The following is a 21,157-nucleotide window of genomic DNA, read 5'->3' as shown; positions in this document are numbered from 1 at the left end:
TTACAGTGAGATAACCAAGAAGGAATTTCTTAAGCAATGAAGCAGCCTGCCTCCTGAACTTGGGATTGCTCCATCCCTGGAGCTCTTCAAGAAAAGATTGGACAGCAGCTTGTCCAGAATGGTATGAGGATTCCTGCACTGAGCAGGGGTTGCACTAGAAGATCTCCAAGGTCCCTTCCAACTCTATGATTCTTTGATTCTAACACATTTTATTTTAAGGTATAAGTTCTTGTGAGCTGCAGCTCACTTCATCAGATGCATGGAGTGCTTTTACTGATATAGGATTAAAATACACTGGGATGAAGTGGGGGTAGAAGGGAGACAGGGGAAGTGTGAAGATAAAGGTTCCATGGGAGACAGATGACAACTATATTATTGAATAACAGTTGTAATATGTTAAAAAACCATTGTGAGTATTCAGACCTTCTGAGGTAGCCTAAAACCTGTGGAAGTATGTAAACTCAATCTGGCCTGTTTGCCTTACATAAAATCCAGAGGGGCATTGCTGACAGTTGATGGCACGTTTCACATTAGAGGAAGAACATGTAAAGATGCCTTTAACTTTGGGTGTGAAGTTTTGGGGGCCTGCAACAAGCTTTGGTCTCTGTCCCTATGCCATTGTTTCTCAATCTTGGCAATTTTAAGATGTTTGGACTTTAACCCCCAAAATTCAAAGGAACACTGCTCCACACTAATGAAGTAGCACCATTGCAGGCCCCAACAATTTTGCACAAAATAATTTATGGACACAAATTTGATATTAGGACTCAAAACAAGGACAAAGTAATAGCAAAGCTTTTTAACCTCCTGGAACATTTCATTACAAATCTCAAAGTAGCAGTTTTAGAACAAAGAAACTTTGCCAGCACAACTGAATGGGAGACAGTGGAGTTTACATACATCAGCTGATACAGTATTCTGCCCCAACCCTACTTCATCCCACTGTATTTTAATCCTACATCAGTTAAGCCACTCCATGCATTTGATGAAGTGAGCTACAGCTCACAAAACTTATACCTTAAAATAAAATGTGTTAGTCTGAAAAGATGCTACTAGACTCTTTCTGATTATTGCAGAACTGGAATTGTCAAATCAGTGTTTTAATCATCTCTAAACTAAATTTTGCATTCAGAGGGACTCAGTAAGAAGAAAGCTACAATTACATTTGTATTTCCAAGGCCAATATTTCTTATGTAGATCTCTCTAGTCAAGTTGGCTGCTAGGGTTCTTTCCTGGACAAGTATTAAAAACTAGATATACCACTATTAAGAAAATATTAATTATTTAAGTTTCCTTAGTTCAACCAAATCTGCTGTATAAATAATTTTTCCTTGAGGTTTTTTTTTTTTTTTTTTGCTTTGTACTGTTTATCTGCAAAGTGTTTCTTGATCCTTTGTGCCCTTCTGTCTTTCTCTGTTGTTTATTTAACCAGTGTGACTTTAGTATAAATTAAATCAGATTATTTAGAAATATGCCAAGAAAATGCACATGGCAGGTGGGGCTGGGGAGAAGTAGTTAAATTTCTGTTGGCCTACTCATGTGCAAAAAGTAACTAAAGATGTTTAATAAATTCATTTATGCTACTCACACATATGCAGGTGAGGAGAAAATACAGTATAGAAATGGTAAAAACATATACCCCACATTATGTCATTGTTAAAGTCTGAAACCTCCAAAGTGGCTTCTGGCTTTCTTGAGACTACTCAATAAGATGTACATTTTACCAAGTGGCTTACCAACCCTAAAAAGTAGGGAACAGCGAGTAATTCCTATTACAAACAATGTCTAAATTGGTTCTTATTTGATATATTTCAGTGTGACAGAATGAGAAAGAGATTTTCCTATACTATTGTATATTGCCTTCCAGCAGTTATTACTTTATATTAGCTGGAATAAGCTACAAGAAAACCTGGAGCTTTATAATTACTTTAGAACGAAGTATGGAAATTTATCAGTCAGACCTGGCTTTCCGAAGCACATTGAAGGACGTACTCCAAAAGTGAATTGACCCTGGGCCTGATGTGTGAGGGGAGTGTTTAAGACACAGAATGCATTTGCAAGATCTAAGGTACTACTTTAATTGCTTAAATCTATCCTGGAAGGTGAGAGAAAGGGGTGCCTTTAAGAGCTACATAAAGAGTGCTTTTCAAAATCTATTTCTAACTTCAAGAATGATGTTGACTTCAAAGTATTGTAATGTAATTTCTGGATTACTATTTTTATTTCATTTACTCCCCTTTGAGATGTCACCACTTTTTTTCCTGACATAATAGGTTTATCGCACACAATAGGTTTATCATACCCCTCCGCCCCCCAAAAAGCATTAGTTTGCTACATCTAAATAGTATAATTTTAAAGAAAATGCTTTAAAGTTGGAAATTGCTATTAATGAACAGGAATTAAAATGCACAAATCAGTTGTAAAGGATAAAGTGCATAGGTAGATTTAACAATACACCTATGAGAGTGCTGAAAGATTGTGCTTGGTTTTGCTACATCAGGCATGAACAAATCTGGAGGTGTAGGATAACAGTGGTAGAGTCAGGAAAATACTGACTACATTCTAATTCACAATATGAAAATTTTCCATTTGTACGAACCATACTGACGTTACTAAGATTTATTTAGCCTGACTGTGAACAGTACTGCAAATAATCTTAAGGGGAAAAAAAACTATGTGTGAAATTCATACCCTACCTCTAAAATAGACAGTCTCTCTCTTCCCATCCCGCCTCACCCCCACATTTTTTACCAAAATACACTCACGTTGCCTCATAGTCCTTATTCTTTGATTCCCTGCAGCAGCAACAATAAATCAAGACACTTATGATAATGATAGCAGCAAGGACCCCACCAATGATTCCAGCATAAAGAGCAAAGTTCATGGATGCTGTAGAGGGAAAAGACTAGCTGTTAGTTATCACAGAACTGATAAACCAATTTGTTGTCTTTTGGGAAAGACATTTGTTAGAGATTTGAACTGAGCAGGAATCCATGTTTAAGGATGTACTCCTGAACATCAGCAGAGTGCTGAAGAGTATTGAGTAATTAAGTGGCAGAACATCCCATAAAAAGAATAAAATGTTCAGGATATGGTTCTTTTGGGTGCAGAGAATTGCTTTAGCCTAGCTAACATTTTTTATAACAACTTTATTTTAAAAAAAATTAAAAGAACAATAAAAACTAACAAAAACTAATATTAAGAGAAAGAATAAGAAGAAAGAAAAGAAAATCGAAAAAAAGAGAAAATAGTAAAGATCAAAAGTGTAGAAAAGAAAAGAAAAAGAAAGAAACAACGGAAAAAAAGAATTGACTTCCAATCCTACTTGCAACAGATTGTATAACAATATACTGTACATCAAACTCTTACTCTAAATTTAAAACATAACTTCCATTATTTCTATTAACCCATATTATTTCTAATCATTAAATCCATACAACATAATATCATTTTTTTTCTTTTTCCCACAAAAAGTCTAAAAAAGGTTTCCAGTTAGCATTAAAATCACACAATGTCTTATCTCGAATCAAAGCAGTCAATTTCTCCATCTCAGCCAACTCCATCAGCTTCACCATCCACTCCTCCACTGTAGGTAATGTCTTATCTTTCCACTTCTGTGCATATAAAAGCCTAGCTATCAGTTACTGCTAGCCGGCATTTATTATACTTGAAGTAAAAAATATTATTAAGAAATACTAATATTATTGAAATAAATAATTTATTAAGAAATAATGAAGATGGAAACGCCTGACTTCTACCTAAACACCATCTTGAAGAGAGAAAATACAAGAGAGAGAGAGAGAGAGGTTTCCTTTTTTATTTTTAAACACAAAGACTCATTTAACTAGTAACAGACTAGGTGACAAACATTTAAAATGGATGAAGTGAAGTTGAGGGCTGTACTGTGTAGGACCCCATTAGACATGTGGGCAGGGTTGGAATCTTCCATTTTTTTCACCTTTAAAAATATGATTGTTTTCAGTCTACTTCCAGTATCAAAGTGGCCAGAAATTGCTGTCACTATTTACAGTGGAGGCTTAGAGCTGCTACAAACAGTTCTTGATGAACAAATTACTTGAACAGAATCTAGAGCTTTTTGTTTGTACATTCTGTTTTGTTCCATCCACCAAAATTGGCATTCGGGTAGATGGAACATAATAGGATGCGCAAACGAAATGCATCTCAGACCATTCATCTGACAATACCTTCTTCAGACAGGTATTAGATGTGCTGACACATTTCCTTAATTGTGGAGCTACTGCATAATTATTTAGTTAACGTGAAAAACTAGAAGCAAACAATAAAATAGCTCCCTCACTTCCCCCATGATGATAAAACACCACTAATGAAAAAAAAAAACTTTAAAAATGTTTTGGGTTAAAATCTTTTGTAAATGCTGTGTTTCAGCACTATATATTACTACTTCAGACTATGTATAGGCCGAAACAAAAAAAAAGTCAATTAAAAATACTCGATTCAAATGACACTAACCAAAGTTAATAGGGAAGCTCTATTGTGGCACAGAGGTGTGTAATTGGCTCACCTACATAACAGATCACTAGACATACTGCGAATATACCTCCTAGGGGCAGAAAAGGAGCTCTGGTGTGGACAAAACACAAGAGGAGGATGATATGATAATGTCATATAGGAACCCTGTAAAAATGAACAAGCAAGGCTGATGGTCCTATAATGAATGCTTAACTATAGGAAAGCACTCTAGAAGGCATTTGCCAGTAAAACATATATTTCTTATTATGAGCTACTCTGCCTGTTCTAAAAAATGATGGGCTTATTCTATCAATGTGGTATTGTTTTCTACTTAATTCTATCCCATCCAAGCATTCCCAAACGCTTACGAGGACGAACAGCAACCGTGATGTTGCATTTATCCTCCCCAACAGTGTTTTTGGAAAGGCAGATAAAGTATCCAGTGGTGTCTGCAGAGATGTTGTTCAGCATTAGGACTCCTCCTGGTACAAAAGAAGAAAAAAGGCCTTGATAACATAGCAGGTACAAGCAGAAAAATACTGTTTTCATCTATCTCTTCCCTTAACATACTGTATATGAAATCAGTTCAATATGATGATCTTATGGCAGGTTTATAATCCCACAAAATATGGTACAAGGAATCTTAGTATTGTAGTTTAGTTGTTGTGTTTGTTGGCCTCATTTGCAATCCTTTGAAAATCTTTTTAACCCACCAGCCATCTAAGTCAGGAAGTCATCTAACATAGTCTTGTCCCAGTTTTATTCTCCCAATGATCCTGGCAAAGAGTTAAGCAAAGACAAAGTAGCCCACAATCAACCAGGAGATGGGTTCACACATTGTGCATAGTTCCTTTCGTGCTTGCACCTGACCATTGCACAAATGCACTGGCCACATCTTTTTATGCTGATTCTCAATGACATTGTCTTCATTTTCCTCAGTCCATGAATAAGACAGGTTCTAGTCATCCTTAGCTCTACCACTCTTAAAGTAGTATTTCCCCCTTTATTTAAACACAATCTAAGGACAGCCTCAAGGTATATAAAATCTGTCAGGTGTTGTCACAAATTACCTTGGAGAGAAGTTAGCAGTAAGTGGAAACAGAGTCAAGAGAGGCAGTATAGCAAGAGGAGAACAAATTTCATACCAGTATAATTTTCTCCTTACACGAAGATGTCTTACCAATGGGTAAGACTCATGCCATGGCTCATTTGCTTTTGACTGAACCCAATGTGTGACCATAGCCATTATGGTTGGTAAACTATGGTTTATATGTTAGCATGATATATTAAAATCTTCAGAGAATGTAATGCATTGAAGGATGTACAGTATAAAGAATGTAATACTTTATAATTAGAACCCAGATATCCATTCACTAATTGTAACAGCACTGGTTTAAAACTGTATATGAGTTCCACCTTAATTTCCAAATTTATAAATTGATTTCTTGTCCTGTTGATTTATTTCCAGTTAGGGAATTATGTTTTCACAAATCTAGAAGTATCATATTTTTAACAATTATACATATAAAATGCAGGTGAGAAGTTGAGAAATTTGTAAAAAGCTTACCATTTTCTGCTAAATGGATTGGCAAACAAATTTAGTATAGTAAATGTGGTTAATATGCTGTACCAATGAATGAACTTTTAATAATAAAACATAGCTAATGAGCTAGTACAGCCTTCCACAACATAGTGCCTGGCAGCTATATTGAACATCAATGGTCCATGCAGGGTAGGCAAAGATTATCTTAGTGTTTGCAAAACATCTCTCTAAAGCAGGATTTCTCAACTAGGGTTCCGTGGAACCCTAAGGTTCTGCAAGAGGTCACTAGGAGTTCCCTGGGAGATCATGTTTTATTTAAAAAATTATTTCGGGCAATGTGCTCTCACAGTGATGAGCAGAGACTGAACAAAAATCTAGTTACAACTCTTTCTGAGTTCTCTGGTAGTGCACTGTAGGAATGTGTTTATTTCTTTGAATCCATTCTTAATTTTTGCACAAGATAGGGGAGACCATTGATTACAGGTGAACACTATATTGCAGGAAAGGAGGAATATATTGAAGGAAGGGGAGGGAGAAGTGCATTTTTCAAGAAATTAATGGATTCATCCAACTCAGTCTCTGATGTCATTTTCTCTCCCCCCCCCCCACACACACATCTTTTCCCTGCAGTTTTCCTGTATTTATCCCATTCTTTTAAATAAATTTCATACACGTTTATTCAGTCATATCTGAGGGTCCATTGTGGCGATTTTTGAAGAGAAAGTGTGAGAGAGAAGAGGAGGATTCTAGATCAGACAATACCGATAAGTTTAATGATGATAATGATAATGAAGAATTTAAATCTTCTCAGGCATTTCCCTGCACTGGAACATCAATGGATTCAAAAAAAGGTCCATCTTTACAACAAAAGCTATTTATCAATGGGTTTTACATGGACTGGTGATCCAAGTTGTCCTATTCTGTTGTGCCTCATCTGTGGCAAACAACTTACAAATGCAGCAATGGCGCCAGCAAAATTAAAAAGACACTTAGCCACAAGTCACAGCCCTATGACAAGGAAAAGTTCTGATTATTTTAAATGGCTATTGGAATCACAGAACAAAGTAAAGCTTTTGTTATTTTATTACAGTGAATAAAAAAGCCCAAGAAGAAGAAGAAACAAGTTATTTAGTACCAGAACTTATTACACAGCAAAGTAAAAGTCATGCTTTGGGTGAGAAAGTAATCATGCTAGCATGTAAAATAATAGTACAGAAAATGCTAGGACCAGATGCAGTACAAGAAATTGAAAAGGTTCTACTGTCAAACAGTACAATAAGTTGGTGTATTGATGACATGTCACATGATGCAGAAGAGGTTTTGTGTGATAAACTGAACAGCAGCAGCTTTTCTATCAGAGTTGATGAGTCAACAGATTTCACCAATAAGTATCAAGTTATGGCATTTGTAAGATTTGTAAATGATGGTGAAATTCAAGAAAACTTTTTCGGCTGCAAAAAACTACATGAAACATGCAAAGTCCAAGATGTTTTTAAAGCTTTGTCTTCATATCTGGAAACAAAAAGTCTGTCTTGGAGAAACTGTGTTGGCATCTGTATTGATGGTGCTCTATCCATGGTTGGTTCCATGAGAGGTTTTGTTTCTCTTGTAAGAAAAGAAAATCCTGAGGTTGTCACAACACGCTGCTTTGTTCACAGAGAGGTGTTGGTGTCAAAAACTCTTGGAGATGAAATGAAAAAAGTTCTGGATGATGCTACAAAAATGGTTAACTTTATTAAACAAAGAGCAGTTCACTCAAGAATTTTTCAAAATTCTTGTGAATTTTTATGTGAAAACCTGGACAAAGAGCATATAAGTCTCCTGTTACAGACAGAAATATGGTGGCTCAGCAGAGGAAGAGTTCTCAACAGGGTGTTTGATCTAAGGCAGAATTGCAAGAGTATTGTTGAGAAAATAGTATTCCACATTTTGCTGAGTGCTTTGAAGATGGAGAATGGTTGCAGAAACTAGTATACTTAGTGGACATCTTTCATCACATGAACCAGCTGAACAAGTCTCTGCAAGGCACTGGAGAAAATGCTTTGACATTTTCAAGTCAAATCAAGTGACAAGATTCTTGGATTTAAAAGAAAAGTGAATGTTTAGAAAAATCATGTTGCAAAAGGAAATATTGAAATGTTTCCACTGCTGTATGACTGGGTGAGGGATCCTTTCTCTGCATCTTCTGCTGAGCCAGAGAACTTCACTTTGAAGGAAGAGGAAGAACTTTGTGAACTGCAGTCTGATTATATACTCAAGATGAGATTCACTGATCTGCCCATGGACAAGTTCTGGATTTTTGTGAAAGAAAAGTATCCTGCCATTCATAGGAAGGCATTGAATATTTTGCTGCAGTTTTCAACTTCTTACATGTGTGAGCAAGCTTTTTCTTGTTTAACAAGCATGAAAAGCAAAGACAGAAATCATCTTATTTCAGTTGAAGATGAAATCCATGTGTGCTTATCTCACGTTTGGCTCAGAACTGAGTATTTGTGCAGCAAAAAACAAGCATGGGTTTCACATTAAAGAGGTAAGTTTCATTTTTTATTTTTAGTTTTTAGTTTAAGAACACTCTTAATAAATATATATAGGCCTACACATGAAACAATATACAGTGGAACCTCGGTTTACGAACTTAATTCGTTCCGTGACTCTGGCCGCAACCCGAATTGGTCGCAACCCGAAGCAAATTTCCCCATAAGGTTCAATGTAATTACCGTTAATCCGTTCTGGCGTGGAGGACAGGGAGGCGGCTATTGCTTGGAGGGAGAGTCCCCCTCCCTATGACCACGTGTCAGGGCCGGAAAATGGCCACGGACCACGTGTCGGGCGGAAAAATGGCCACAGACCATGTGTCAGGGGCGGAAAAATGGCCGCGGACCATGTGTCAGGGGCAGAAAAATGGCCACGGACCGTGTCATGGGAGGGAAAATGGCCGCGTATCCTGCTCGTACCCCGAGACGGAGTTCGCAAACCGAAGCAAAATTTTGCAGCCGGAGCTGGTCGTAACCCGAAAAGTTCATTAACAGAAGCATTCGTAACCCGAGGTTCCACTGTAATAATTTTGTAACTTCTGGCCTGTATTTGAGCCTGAATGTGTACCCAAGGTCTGAAAAATATTTCAAGGGTTCCTCCAGGGTCAAAAGGTTGAGAAAGGCTGCTCTAAAGAATTTCATTATCTGGGGGAATCAACATTGTGAAATCGTAGAGTACTGCTGAAGTAGGACATTTTTATGGGTGCTTGCTGATGCTATAAGTGCCTGGATGAGATCCATGGTGGCAGTGTTAGCTGACAGTTTTGAAGTCTCAAACAAGATGTCCTCAGTGGATTTTCTCCAAATTCTTTCTGTACTGCTTATTCACATGCTCCCTCCTTCTGATCTAAACTATACATTAATCAAGAGGAAAAATGTGTTAAGGAGGCTGTTCCATCCTCTTATTCTTATTACTATGTTGCTTATTTGAAATGACAAGTGAATGTGCAGTGATAGTTACAGGGAGCAATAGCAGTGACTTCAGCAGTTGAAAGCGAGCCCTCAGCAGATCTGGTCTTGTTAGATTCCTTTATATACCTTAACATAGGTTTGGCATTGTAGTGTAGTGGTTGAGAAGCTAGACTAATATCCTTAAGTCACGGTTGAAAATTATCCATGACATGCCTTGGGTGATCAAGCACTATTTCTCAACCAAATCTCTTTCATGGAATTACCATGACTATAATAATAAATGGAGGTGGGGCTATATATAATATTCTGCATTCCTTGGAGGAGCAGGAGGCATAAATATGTAATGATATGTTATATAGAACCTTCTGAGCCTCACTCCTAAGAGTGTTTCAAGTGTTTCTTTATTTGCTGAACAAGAAAGCTGTAATGCGCTATACAGTACATGTTATAAATAGCCCAGGAACAGTACTTAGCCTTAGATGGTGTGCTGGGGACCACGCACTAGAAAGTAGATCTAGATCAAAGGCTAAAATTAAATTAATAATTTAAATTCATTAAATGCCATTAATCCGATCACTCTTCGTGCATTTAATAATTCCTCCCTTCTCTGTGGGATAAGTTAGTTAATTGTAAATCTAACTTTGAAATATTGCAAGAAATGTCTCTCATAATAGTAGCTTGAATCTCCACAGATACCCAGCCAAGCCATTTATAGATTGCAGTATGAAGTGCTGTTCTTAACCAGGTATACTGGTTTATTATATCAGTCCCTGAAGAGAAGGAAAATTACACATTCAAAAAGAATAAATGATGAGCTATTTCCTTTACATGCAAGTTTTCTTCAGATGGTGTCTGTGACAGAGTGAAGCAGCAGCACAGAAAGATTGTGTGCAGTAAAAGAAAAGCATAGAGAATCTGCACATATTGATAAGAAAGCATTAATTGGGAATCCTCCATTTGAAGGGGAAACATATTGTCCAGAAATGCATGAAATGTCTTGGATGATTTAATGATTTACTTTAATATTTTATTGTGATCTATACTGTATTTTTTATCATTATTATTGTATTTTTTAAAAATTTTTATGCCATTATTTATTGCTACTCTTCATTTTTTATTTTATCAGTTGTGCTGTATTCTCTGTAGGCGTTTATATTGCTTTTACAATATTGTTTTATATTGTAGGCTTTTTCATTGTTTTAAAACATTACAAAGTATGTTATAATTGATTATATATTGCACAAGGAATTCCTACAAATGGGCAGTAAAGAAGTACAATAAACAAACAAACCCATTTGTAAATAAAGCATATTGACCAAACAATTTGAACTCATTACTTGTTCAATTTTTGTGCTTTTCTGTGAATATCTATACTTTGTCAATTTATATACATTTCAATCATATGAATCATAACATATAAATAGAAAAACAAACATAGATATTGGCCTTGATCTTTTTTTCTTCTCCCATACTGCAAACTTACAGATAATATTTCTCTGATATTGTTTTATAGAAAAAATGAGAATGAAAGAAAAAAATAAGCAATGCTATACAGACAATTTATTAGCATTTAGGGAAGATTTTCTGATCTGGTGCTACCATCTATAGGTCCATCTGGTATACAGCAAGCATAACTTGCTAATATATTTTCTTTCCAACAACTACAGTAAAGTCTAATCAAGGCATGCTGAAACAGAAAACATGGCATGTGTTCCAGGATGGAAAAAGTAGAAGCTTTCTTCCCTTTTGTCTTCATTATAGTGTTGGTGTTGGATTTTGTAAGGCCTGGTGAGTTAAAGAACAAGATGGTGTCCACTTTCATTTCACCTTCAATTATCAGTACATTTCAGTTTTGTATATTTATACAGTATTGAAAATGGGCAGTTCTTTCCAGCTACAGTAAGCTAAGTGTCACACCTGCAATACAAGCTTGCTGTCTCCCAAAACATGCCACATGAGCCTCATAATTTGGACTCTCATATACCTGACTACTCTTTCCAACTGTGCAACTGAAGAAATGTGAGCAATAAAGTAAGAATCAAGGGAGATGAATAATTTTTCCCCAGGGAGATGGTCTTCCTCTGAGTCTACCTGAGAGAGTATCAAATTTACAAAATATTTGATAGAGAGAAATTACCACAAATCACAGATTGCAGGAAACTGACATGGTATCATTCCCTTCAATAAGAACCCCGGGCTTCACATTCAAAACAGATGTAAAGCACTGATTTCTTATATGAAATGCAACTACATTTAACTATTTGTGATTTCATGCCCAAAGTAAGCACTAAAATTTGTGAATGTTGTATCACTCAACAATAATATCTGCAACAGCAAAGATGGGTGCATTATTCTATCCAAGTAGCCAAGCTCATACATTTTGGCTTCAAATTACAGATATTGTAACAATATTTATTTATAAAACCAGTCTTGTAAATATTACTTCGATGTAGAGGTGAGATTTTAATCATGCATGTTCTTACTTCCTGGCAATCAGTGAATACTAAGTGAATACTTCTACTTTGGATAAATTAACACATGATAATTGATCATTTGTATTGACTCTTCATTAACATTTTGAAAAGGAAAGGAACAGACATTAAAGTACTAGTTTAATTGCCATGGGAAAAGAACCAAGCAATTATTCTGAATTACTATTGGGAGTAGAATGATTGTGGGTATAAATATGGAACAGCCTTCCATTGGAAAAAAATAAGAACTTATAGTTGAAGAGGATGAGAGGCTACTTCTGCACCATTATATCATAATATTGCTAATATGAAATGAACAGTGGAGAACTACAGGAAAAATAAAGGGTATGACAGAAATGCTAAGGAGAGAAGGAAACTTTTTTTAAGCCATCTTGTACAGCACATGAAATCATCTATAATTTAAAAAGGGATGTCCATTAGCAAGGCCTCCCCTTCCTTCTCATCCTGCACCAATATCACTTTGGATTATTTTTATAACTTGCAGAAGCAGGGCTTAAACAAAACTGGTCCTAGATAAAAAGTTCCTATTATTAATATCATTATCTGTAAAAGTTCTTTAAACCGCCATCAATTTCCCATAAATTGGGAAGCTCTAAAAAGTTATGAGGAATGAAATTGGTCCTGCAGAGATTATTAGACTCAGTCTCAGGCAGCTGGATCAAAATAATGGATGCTAAAGTCTAATGTATGGCAAACCACTGATTCTCCATCCATATTTTGGAAGCTCCTTTAAGATAGAGGAAAAAATAAGCTCTTCTAGGTGGTTCTTGTCTGTGTTGGAACAGATTCAAAGAACACACTATGTCATACTTTTTTCCCCCAAGGAAAAGTATTTTTTAAGAAATTCAAATGAAGATTCTCATTCCAATGATGAGGACAGACTTAAAATTATATACATGTTTCTAAAATGAAAGTAAACAATTTCTATGAATGGGAAGTCAGAGTATACCTCCTGTGGTTGTTCCTTGAAGTGGCCGGCTCTGGTTCTGTGAATCGTAACTTTGCCAGGTATATTGAGGCTCCGGGGATCCTTCAGCAGAATGGCAAGTCAGGTTAATATTTCGACCATATTCTGGGGTCCCATCAATTTTGCACACTGTCTTGGATGGAGACACTAGATAAAGAGATGAGAAGAAAACAATAATCATGGGCAAGTTCAATAACATAGGGAGAGAAGCATCACCAGAACACACACACTAGTCCCATCCCTTAGTCTCTAAATTCTAACACTAGCAGTAATTCTAGTTTTTCAACTCCATTTATTAGGAATAATATTTTTTGCTACAGACCTGCAATATATCTTCCCTATTTAGCTTGTTCATATCGACTTGTGTATATATAATAATGGAGAAGATGACAAAGCTTAATGACAATGCACATGCTTCTAGCACAGAAGTCTCAAATTCCTTCACCAGCATTTCCAGTTAAATGGTGATTTAGCAAATGATGGAAAAGTTATTTTCTGAGACACTGTATACTCTAGAAATCTTCAATCAGAGGAGACAAAGTGGGCTCATTTGACTAGATATAAAGCAGTTCTCTACCTTCTTGACTGTTTCAGTCAAATAGCAAACTGGCTAAAACACCCAAATGTCTTCTGTACAGCTTTACAGGTATTAGGATATAGTCTTCATCCCAAGCACTGCATAATAATTTTTTACACTATGCACAACTGTGTGTGGCTATTGTGCTCCACACTGAATTAGTGAACCGATCATTGCAGGCACCACTTCCTGTTTTCTGTAATATACTAATGAATCAAGATATTGGGATGGAGGAAATACAAAGGGCAGAATGCCTTACCAAGGACCAAAAGTTCTATTTGGACACTTCGAGAGGGGAAATCATTCATCATCTGAACTGTGCATTCATAGGTTCCATTGTCATCCATGGTCACCGGATCAAGGGTAATTCCAGCATCACCATTTTCTAAATTGGTAGAGAAGCTTAAACGACCTTTGTAAGATGGCGTAAAGTTTTCAATACCATTAAACGTCCTCCTAGCAAATTCTTCCTAGACAAGAAAGAAGGGTACCACATTAATAGACTTGCTGGTATAGCAGTGGGATTCCCACTGTTGTGCTGCAGCATAAATGAACACAGTGGGCACTTCTCTTGCTGCCTTCCAAGCTTTTTGCCCACTCAATTTTTTCAAAAAAATAAGGGTTATGTTGATTTCCAATAAAATTAAAAAGGAATATGGAAGGCTGCCTAGGATCTGCTTCCAGAATCATATGTAGCTTTAAGAAAAGCCTTGGATGTACACAGGACCCATAAGTGGCTGATGGTGTTTGGCTGCAGCTCAATCTTTTATTCATAAATCTGACTACCTGCCCAGTAAGGAGGAAAAAAAAAAACATAAACTGGAGTAAAGACAAACTGAATTTCCTATAGACCTACAGAACATGTCATGGAAAAATCTCAATTGTTTGCATTCTGACAAATTGTTCACACTGTGACAACTATTTTCTGAATGGCCAAGCCCCTCTACCTGCACTCCTTTTCTTTGATTGTATCCATGATACATTCTCTTTTTTAAAAAATAATATTTTTATTAAAATTTTACATAGATAAAAGCTAGTACAGAACTAAAAAAGATATACAAACAAAAAAGAAAAGAGAGAGAAAAAGAGATAGAGAGAAAAGGAAAGACATATAAAAAGCGACTCCTCCTCCCTTCAAACAAGTATAAATATTTGTAGTAACTTAACACCTTCTCTAGTATTACCAAAAAAAAAAACAAAACCCAACCCTCTTCTTCCCATTTCTCATCCCTTAACAGTAGCCAAATTATAAAAAGTTCATCAATCTTACTCAGTAAAAGCATTAAGAGTACTAGTAATAATAACCTATATATTTTAGCCTTAGACACACAAATCCATTATGCATTTTGACCTATAACTTTCTCTAATAAGTAAAATATAAAAGATTTATCGCCATAGGCATAAAAATACCAATAATAGTAACATATATATCTTACACTAAATCAAATAGGTCCCTTTTACATTCTAATCTATCATTTTCTCTAACAAACAGGACATGGAAAGTTTATCCCCATATGAAAAAATCTTTAAACCCTTGTCTTACAGTCCTGGTAAAAAAAAAAAAAAAATTCCAATAATAACCCAAAATCACCACTTATACAATTTAACCCTGATCAAATAAGTCCACTTTGAATTGCTTTTTCTTCTTTTTAAGAGGCTTGATCTTCAGTCACTTCTTCAAATAAAGCCCCACATAATGATCTCTTATCATTTGGTCTATGACTGTAATAAACTGATTGAAACTCTCATCATTGTTTCCCTGCCTGTTTTCAGGAACAACTTCAGAAGTTTAATACTTCTCTTCTGTAAATCCAAAATAAGATAACTCTTAGAGTCACTCTTCTGATTTATAATCTGGATGCCCCCTTTAATTGTTAAAACATCAACCAGCATAATTTGAAGGTCCAGTGCAGCTTCTTTCTCCATGTCACTCTTATTGCTGAACATTTTTAAATCCCTTTTCAAATCCACAACATGTCCTCCATATCTCTTTTAAAGTCTGGCAATTTCTTAAAGTCCATTTTAAGATCCCTATTCAAATCATCCTCAGCCCCTGTTTTATCCAATAGAATCTTTTCTTCTTCTATAACCCCCATTGGCTCCACTTTGAAAGTATAAAAAAAATTAAAAATCGGTCCTAAACACATTGTTCCCAAGCCAACCTAAATTCTTCTATAGTAAAATAATATTCCTCCATTATGTTAGTTAGTAAGTTAGTAAATATCTTCTCCTTTAATTGCTCTCTGGTTCCATCTAGTTAACCCTCTTAACCTAGTCATATCTTTTGTTTATTTTCAGAGTCAAAACTTTCCCACAGTAAGGTTTCTTACCGTTAATTCCAAAATCATCAGCTGTATTTTTTATAAAATTTATAAAATTTAAAATAGTCCATAAAAACTATTCTTTTAAACCTGTCTGGCCCCTTAACTGTCCCCAGTCAACATTCTAAACTCCCTTGTACTATTTTCCCAAAGATTTTTTTTTTTCTTTTTAATCTTTAAATGTATTTAAATCTTCTTTCTTCAAGGATAGAAGGAAATACTCCTGGTGTGCAGCAACTTGCCCTTCGAAAGGTTTTTAATTTCTGAATAAATTGATAATAAGTAGTTTCCACTGTCAATTAAAAGAGGAAGTGTATGCGATTTAGTGTCCTTTTGAAGGCTCTGAACTGCGGGTTGGGCTCGATGTTTCCCGTGGCTCCCAGAGCACTCAACCCACTGGCGATCGCTAATATGCAATCTCTTCACAGGGATCCTCTGTAAGGAATACTTGCAGGTGATCCAGTCACCTCCTTTGTCCAGAAATGGTTCTGAAAAGCTGGCTCCGCTGGCTCCTCTTATCTGCCATGGCCATCAGCTCCACAAAAATGGAGCCATCTTGAATCTGCCATTACTCCCCAGGAAGTTCGATACATTCGCAAAATATCCAATATATCTAATGGTCAAACAAATTTGAGTCTCTCTTCAGCAGCACACAGCTACATCTGGCTGTATTTTGAATATGGAAGATATTGAAAAGGAGATTGTGCTCCAAGATTTATTTATTTCTTTTTTTAAAAAACCTACTCCAATGGATTTTCAAGACGTTCACCCAGATACTCTTAATGCTAAAATTTAAAAAGCACTGTACAGTTTTCCTTCTGGATATTCTTTTGCCATCAGGAGTTGAACTTCATTTGAGAGCATATTTATTTATTTGCTTGTTTATTAGATTTTTATCCTGCTTTTTCTCCAGAAGCTCATGTCCCCTATCCTAGTTTTAACACCTTAATTGCTGTACCACAAGAAAAAGAAGAAGTGATATAAAGGAAATGGGTTTGGAAAGGGTTTGGAAAGGAAATTGATGATGCCTGAACCCTGCTGTGAATGGCAGGGAACTTAAAGTAAAAATTTCATCAAAAAGTACCCATGATCTCCTTGCCCTGTTCTTTGGTGAAACTCAGTCTTGCCAATGTCACCAATGCTGTTATTTTTAGAAGTTGTGGCTGCATTAGCTGCAGACTGATGTTACGTTTTTGCCTCCATGTGCTCTGAGGTACCTTTTTGTCTTTGAATCTGAAATTCTGAAAGTAGTCAAAGTAGACAAAACTAGACTTATTTTACCAGGAATAAGACAGTTTCCTACTTTTTTTAGGAGAGAAAGGAAAAGGGCAAAAGTTGATAATAATGATAGATCATCATCATTAATTTTCCTCAACATATGTTTGTCTCATAAGTTGTTTTTGGAGGCAGAAAATAATAAAATACAGCCTCCCGCTGAAAAAAAGAGAAGGCACCTCTGTCCTAAATCATTGCTTGAATACAGTAAGGAACTGGATATGGATTAACAAGCTGAGGCTCATAATATACTGTATAAAATGGAGGTTTTCTTGTGGCCAGTACATAAGACAGTCTGGATTTGGTGGAACAGATTGCTCTACATGTCTGTGAACTTCCTCTGAAGGAAAAGATCTGCAGTTTGGGGTAATCTTAGCATCACTCCTGGAAGAACAGGGAGCTGCTTTGGGTAGAAGTATCTCCTTACTACTCTAGACCTGTCCTTCTCAGGTATATCAGAGGGCAGGGATTCATGACTTAATGGTCTCTTATTTCAATGACTGTCATGTACTCTACATGGGGTGACCCTGGAGCAGAGTCTGGACAAATCAAATAGTGAAAAAAATGGTTGCCAGACTACAGTAGCATTTAGCATGCACTTTAAAGAGGACAACTCTCCAGTCCTGAATCAACTATATTGACTTCCAATTGTTTCTGAGCTCAAACTGAGAACTGGCTTTGCCTTGTAAGCTTCTGTGTAATATAGTACCAGTTTATCTGAAAGATACTTCCTCCAATCGGAACTTGCTTAATAAAGGTCAGAGAAGATTCTTAATTTCCTCAAAACATCTGTTTCCTCACTCAGCCATACTTTCTCCACAAACATATATGTACAGTATATATCTTACCTGATATTTGCTTCCCAGGGATATTCCCCGCCAAGAGACAAAATCTGATTTCTCTTTAGTAAAGGAACTTTCAAAGGTACATGGCAGGGTGGCACTCTGTCCTTTTCTTGCTTCCACTGCCTTTGAAGGTCCTGTTACTGAAATGGCATGAACAGCTGCTACTACTGAAAAAGACACACACGGAGAAACAGAAAGCTCAAATGTATCTCTATCATCAAGATTGGGAAAAATGCTTTAAAAAGTTTGTATTCCTGAACACCCACCCTTCAAAGCATTAAGAGAATGAAAAAAATGAACAAAAACAAATCTTTGAAGGAAAATCAGCTTTTGATTAGAGACTTAACTATTAAAATACCAAATTGGTCTAAACTAGTTATGCAGCTACAGTTATCTTACACTTTTGTTCATCAAATGAATATTTATTTATTTAAAAGATTTGTAGGGCCACCCATCTTAAAGCACAACTCTGGGAGGTGCACAACTCTGGGAGGTTCACAACAAGAAAACCACAAAACCATATAAATCATAAAACCAGCAAAAAACAAAAAATTAAAAACCCAGTGCCTCGGTCATCCTCCTAGGATGCCACCACAACCATCCACAGACACCATCACTCTACTCGAGCAACTGGGTAAAGACCCCAAGTCTTGATGGCCTTCTGGAAGGCTAAAAGGTTGGAGGCCTCCCAGATCGCCCAGGTGAAGGGTGTTCCACAAGGTAGGGGTACCCACAGAAAAGGTCCTGCTAGAAGCCAGCATTTCAGGGAAGGGATCTGGAGCATGCTACCCTATTCAATCTGGTGGGATGGGCAGATACTCTCAGGAAGAGGCAGACTCACAAATAACCTGGTCCCATGATAACTAGCAATTTGAATTGCACCTGGAAAGAAACTGAGAGCCAGTGCAGCATGTGCAACAGGGTATAATGTGGACAAAATTAGGAGCACCCCACACTGCATGCACCACCACACTTTGGGCCAATTATAGCACTCAGGGGGTCTTCAAGGGCAGAATGCAGCCATGTAGAGTGCATTGCAGTAAGCCAAACAGAAAGTGATCAAGGTGTGACTGATTGTGAGCAAGGGCTCCCAGTGCAGGAAAAGGTGCAATTGGCACACAAGGTGAATCTGTGCAAAGGCCCCTTACCTACAGCTGCTACCTGCTCCTCAAGCACGAGCTGTAAATCCATAAGGATCGCCTAATTGCAAACCAGCTCAGTCCAGGGGAGCGCAACCCCATCCAGAGTCAAAGTTGACATATCACCAGACCCTGGGTGGCCAAAAGTTAATGCCACTCCATCTTGCCAAGATTGAGTTGAAGTCAGTTCCTCTACATCCAGACTCTCACAGCCTCCATCAGCTACCCAGCCTGGGGTGGAGATGTACTGCATAACTGGCTATCATCAGCATAATGATGATACCACACTCTATGCCATTAAATGACCTCACCCAGTGGTTTCATGTAGATATTAAAGAGGAGAGGTGAGAGACCCGACCTCTGAGGCACCCCTCACTGCAGGGACCTAGGGCTCAACCTCTCCCCCCCACATACACGCACACCAACTGGAACTGGCCATAGAGAAAGGAGGAGAACCACCGCAATGCAGTCCTCCCACTCTTAACCCCCGAAGCTGGTCCAGAAGAATATCATGGTATCAAACGCTGCTGAGAGATCCAGGAATGCCAAGACAGTTGCACCATTCCCCACCCTGAGTCCTCTAAAGGTTATCTGGAAGCACAACTAATGCCATCTCAGTATTGTATCCCAGCCTGAACCCACACTGAAAAGGGTCCAGATAATCTGCTTTATCCAGGGCCCTCTGAAGCTGAGTGCCAACCACCTTCTCAATAATCTTCCCCAAAAAGAGGAGGTTGGAGACTGGATGAAAGTTGTCTAACACAACTGGATCCAAGGATGGCCTCTTGAGAAGGGACACACCACTGCCTCCTTCAAGGCAGGCAGTACCATTCCCTTCTGCAGAGAGGCATTAACCACATCTTGGACCTAGCCACCTCCCAGGAGGCCTTAACCAACCAGAAGGGGCATGGGTCCAGAACACAGATGGCCAAGCTCACAGCCACGAGGACTCTGTTCACTTCCTCAGGATCAACCAACTCAAATTTCTCCCAGATAAAAGGCTCAATCATGCCTCAGTCACTTCCAAAGGATCTGTCCAGCCAGAATCCAATTCTGTCTGGCAGATGCTGAGAGTATTCCTCACAGCAGCTCTGCAAGGCTTATCAAGGATTGTTATTCAATTCTTCACATGTTAACTTTTCATCAGTACTTTACCTCAGTAATCTAGCACATGCTTTTTAGGCAGAAGAATCCATGTTCAGCCTCAACAGGTGGGCTACTCCATTTTGTGTGGAATTTTTATAGATGGCAGCAAACCCTTAATACACTCAACAGTGGATGTTAACAATATGCTTGAGCCATTAACAGCAACAGAACAAGCCAAAAAATAATTCAGAACAAAAAGAGATAAAAAACTGATAAAACAGTAGCTCTCCTTTCATAAATGTCATTGATAAGTGACATCATGGATCAAATCAAAATATTCTGAACAAACATTAACTGACTGAATAGCCCATTTAAAATGAAAAAGTTCTTCTCAAAAAATTAAAAAAAGGAAAAAGATAAGTCTTCAAGAGACATGTTAAAAAGACTGTTAATTTGCTAGAATGCAAAGCTTAAGTCAAAAATGTGGCCTCTGGGGATATAAAAATGGAGTAGTTATATACATCAGAAACTTATTGTGGGATTTGGAAAAACTGATTTAGGATGAAATACAGAGATTTTTATTATTACAATTTCAAACTGAACAAGGGGGAAATTACTTATGGAAATTGCAGAGGGAGATGTTTTGATTCTTAGAGATATGAATTTTTTTTCTCCATTCTCCATTCTCTCTCTCTCTTTCTTGTATAAATCTAGTTTATACGAAAGAAATTCTGGATGACAATCCAGGCAGTCCCAGTTGCTGTAGTACCACCTGGATTTGTAGGTCATTAAGTGGGAAGAGTGGGAGTCCCAGGTAAGGACCATGGGGCTGCCATGGGGAGGTGCCATGTGGGGGGGAGGCCCTGGGAGGCCTGATGGTGAGTGTGCACAGGGAGGCTAAGGGAAGCATGGTGAGGCTCAGCATGAGCATAAGGAGGCCAGAAGAAAGAGACCACAGCTTGGCATGAGTGCAGG

At 37.3% G+C, this 21,157-nt stretch overlaps 1 protein-coding gene across 2 annotated transcripts in view; it reads right to left on the bottom strand.

The window, feature by feature from the left end:
• Positions 1 to 21,157, bottom strand: part of GPA33 (glycoprotein A33) — a 38,264-nt gene that overhangs the window by 3,087 nt on the left and 14,020 nt on the right. For both annotated transcript variants that reach the window (XM_088144539.1, XM_088144538.1), the window contains exons 2-6: positions 17,961 to 18,124; positions 13,776 to 13,986; positions 12,922 to 13,086; positions 4,860 to 4,973; positions 2,766 to 2,889 (exon numbers count right to left, since the gene is read on the bottom strand). In XM_088144539.1, the coding sequence (XP_088000665.1) occupies positions 2,766 to 2,889; positions 4,860 to 4,973; positions 12,922 to 13,086; positions 13,776 to 13,986; positions 17,961 to 18,124 (778 nt within the window). The remainder of the gene's footprint in view (positions 1 to 2,765; positions 2,890 to 4,859; positions 4,974 to 12,921; positions 13,087 to 13,775; positions 13,987 to 17,960; positions 18,125 to 21,157) is intronic.

Source organism: Python bivittatus, unplaced genomic scaffold (genome assembly GCF_059951505.1).
Source record: "Python bivittatus isolate LINGU-HERP-01145 unplaced genomic scaffold, Pbiv_v1 ctg000350_np1212, whole genome shotgun sequence".
NCBI classification, from domain to species: domain Eukaryota; kingdom Metazoa; phylum Chordata; class Lepidosauria; order Squamata; family Pythonidae; genus Python; species Python bivittatus.
The sequence above is the reverse complement of the archived record's forward strand: the minus strand, read 5'-3'. Positions and strand labels throughout refer to the sequence as shown.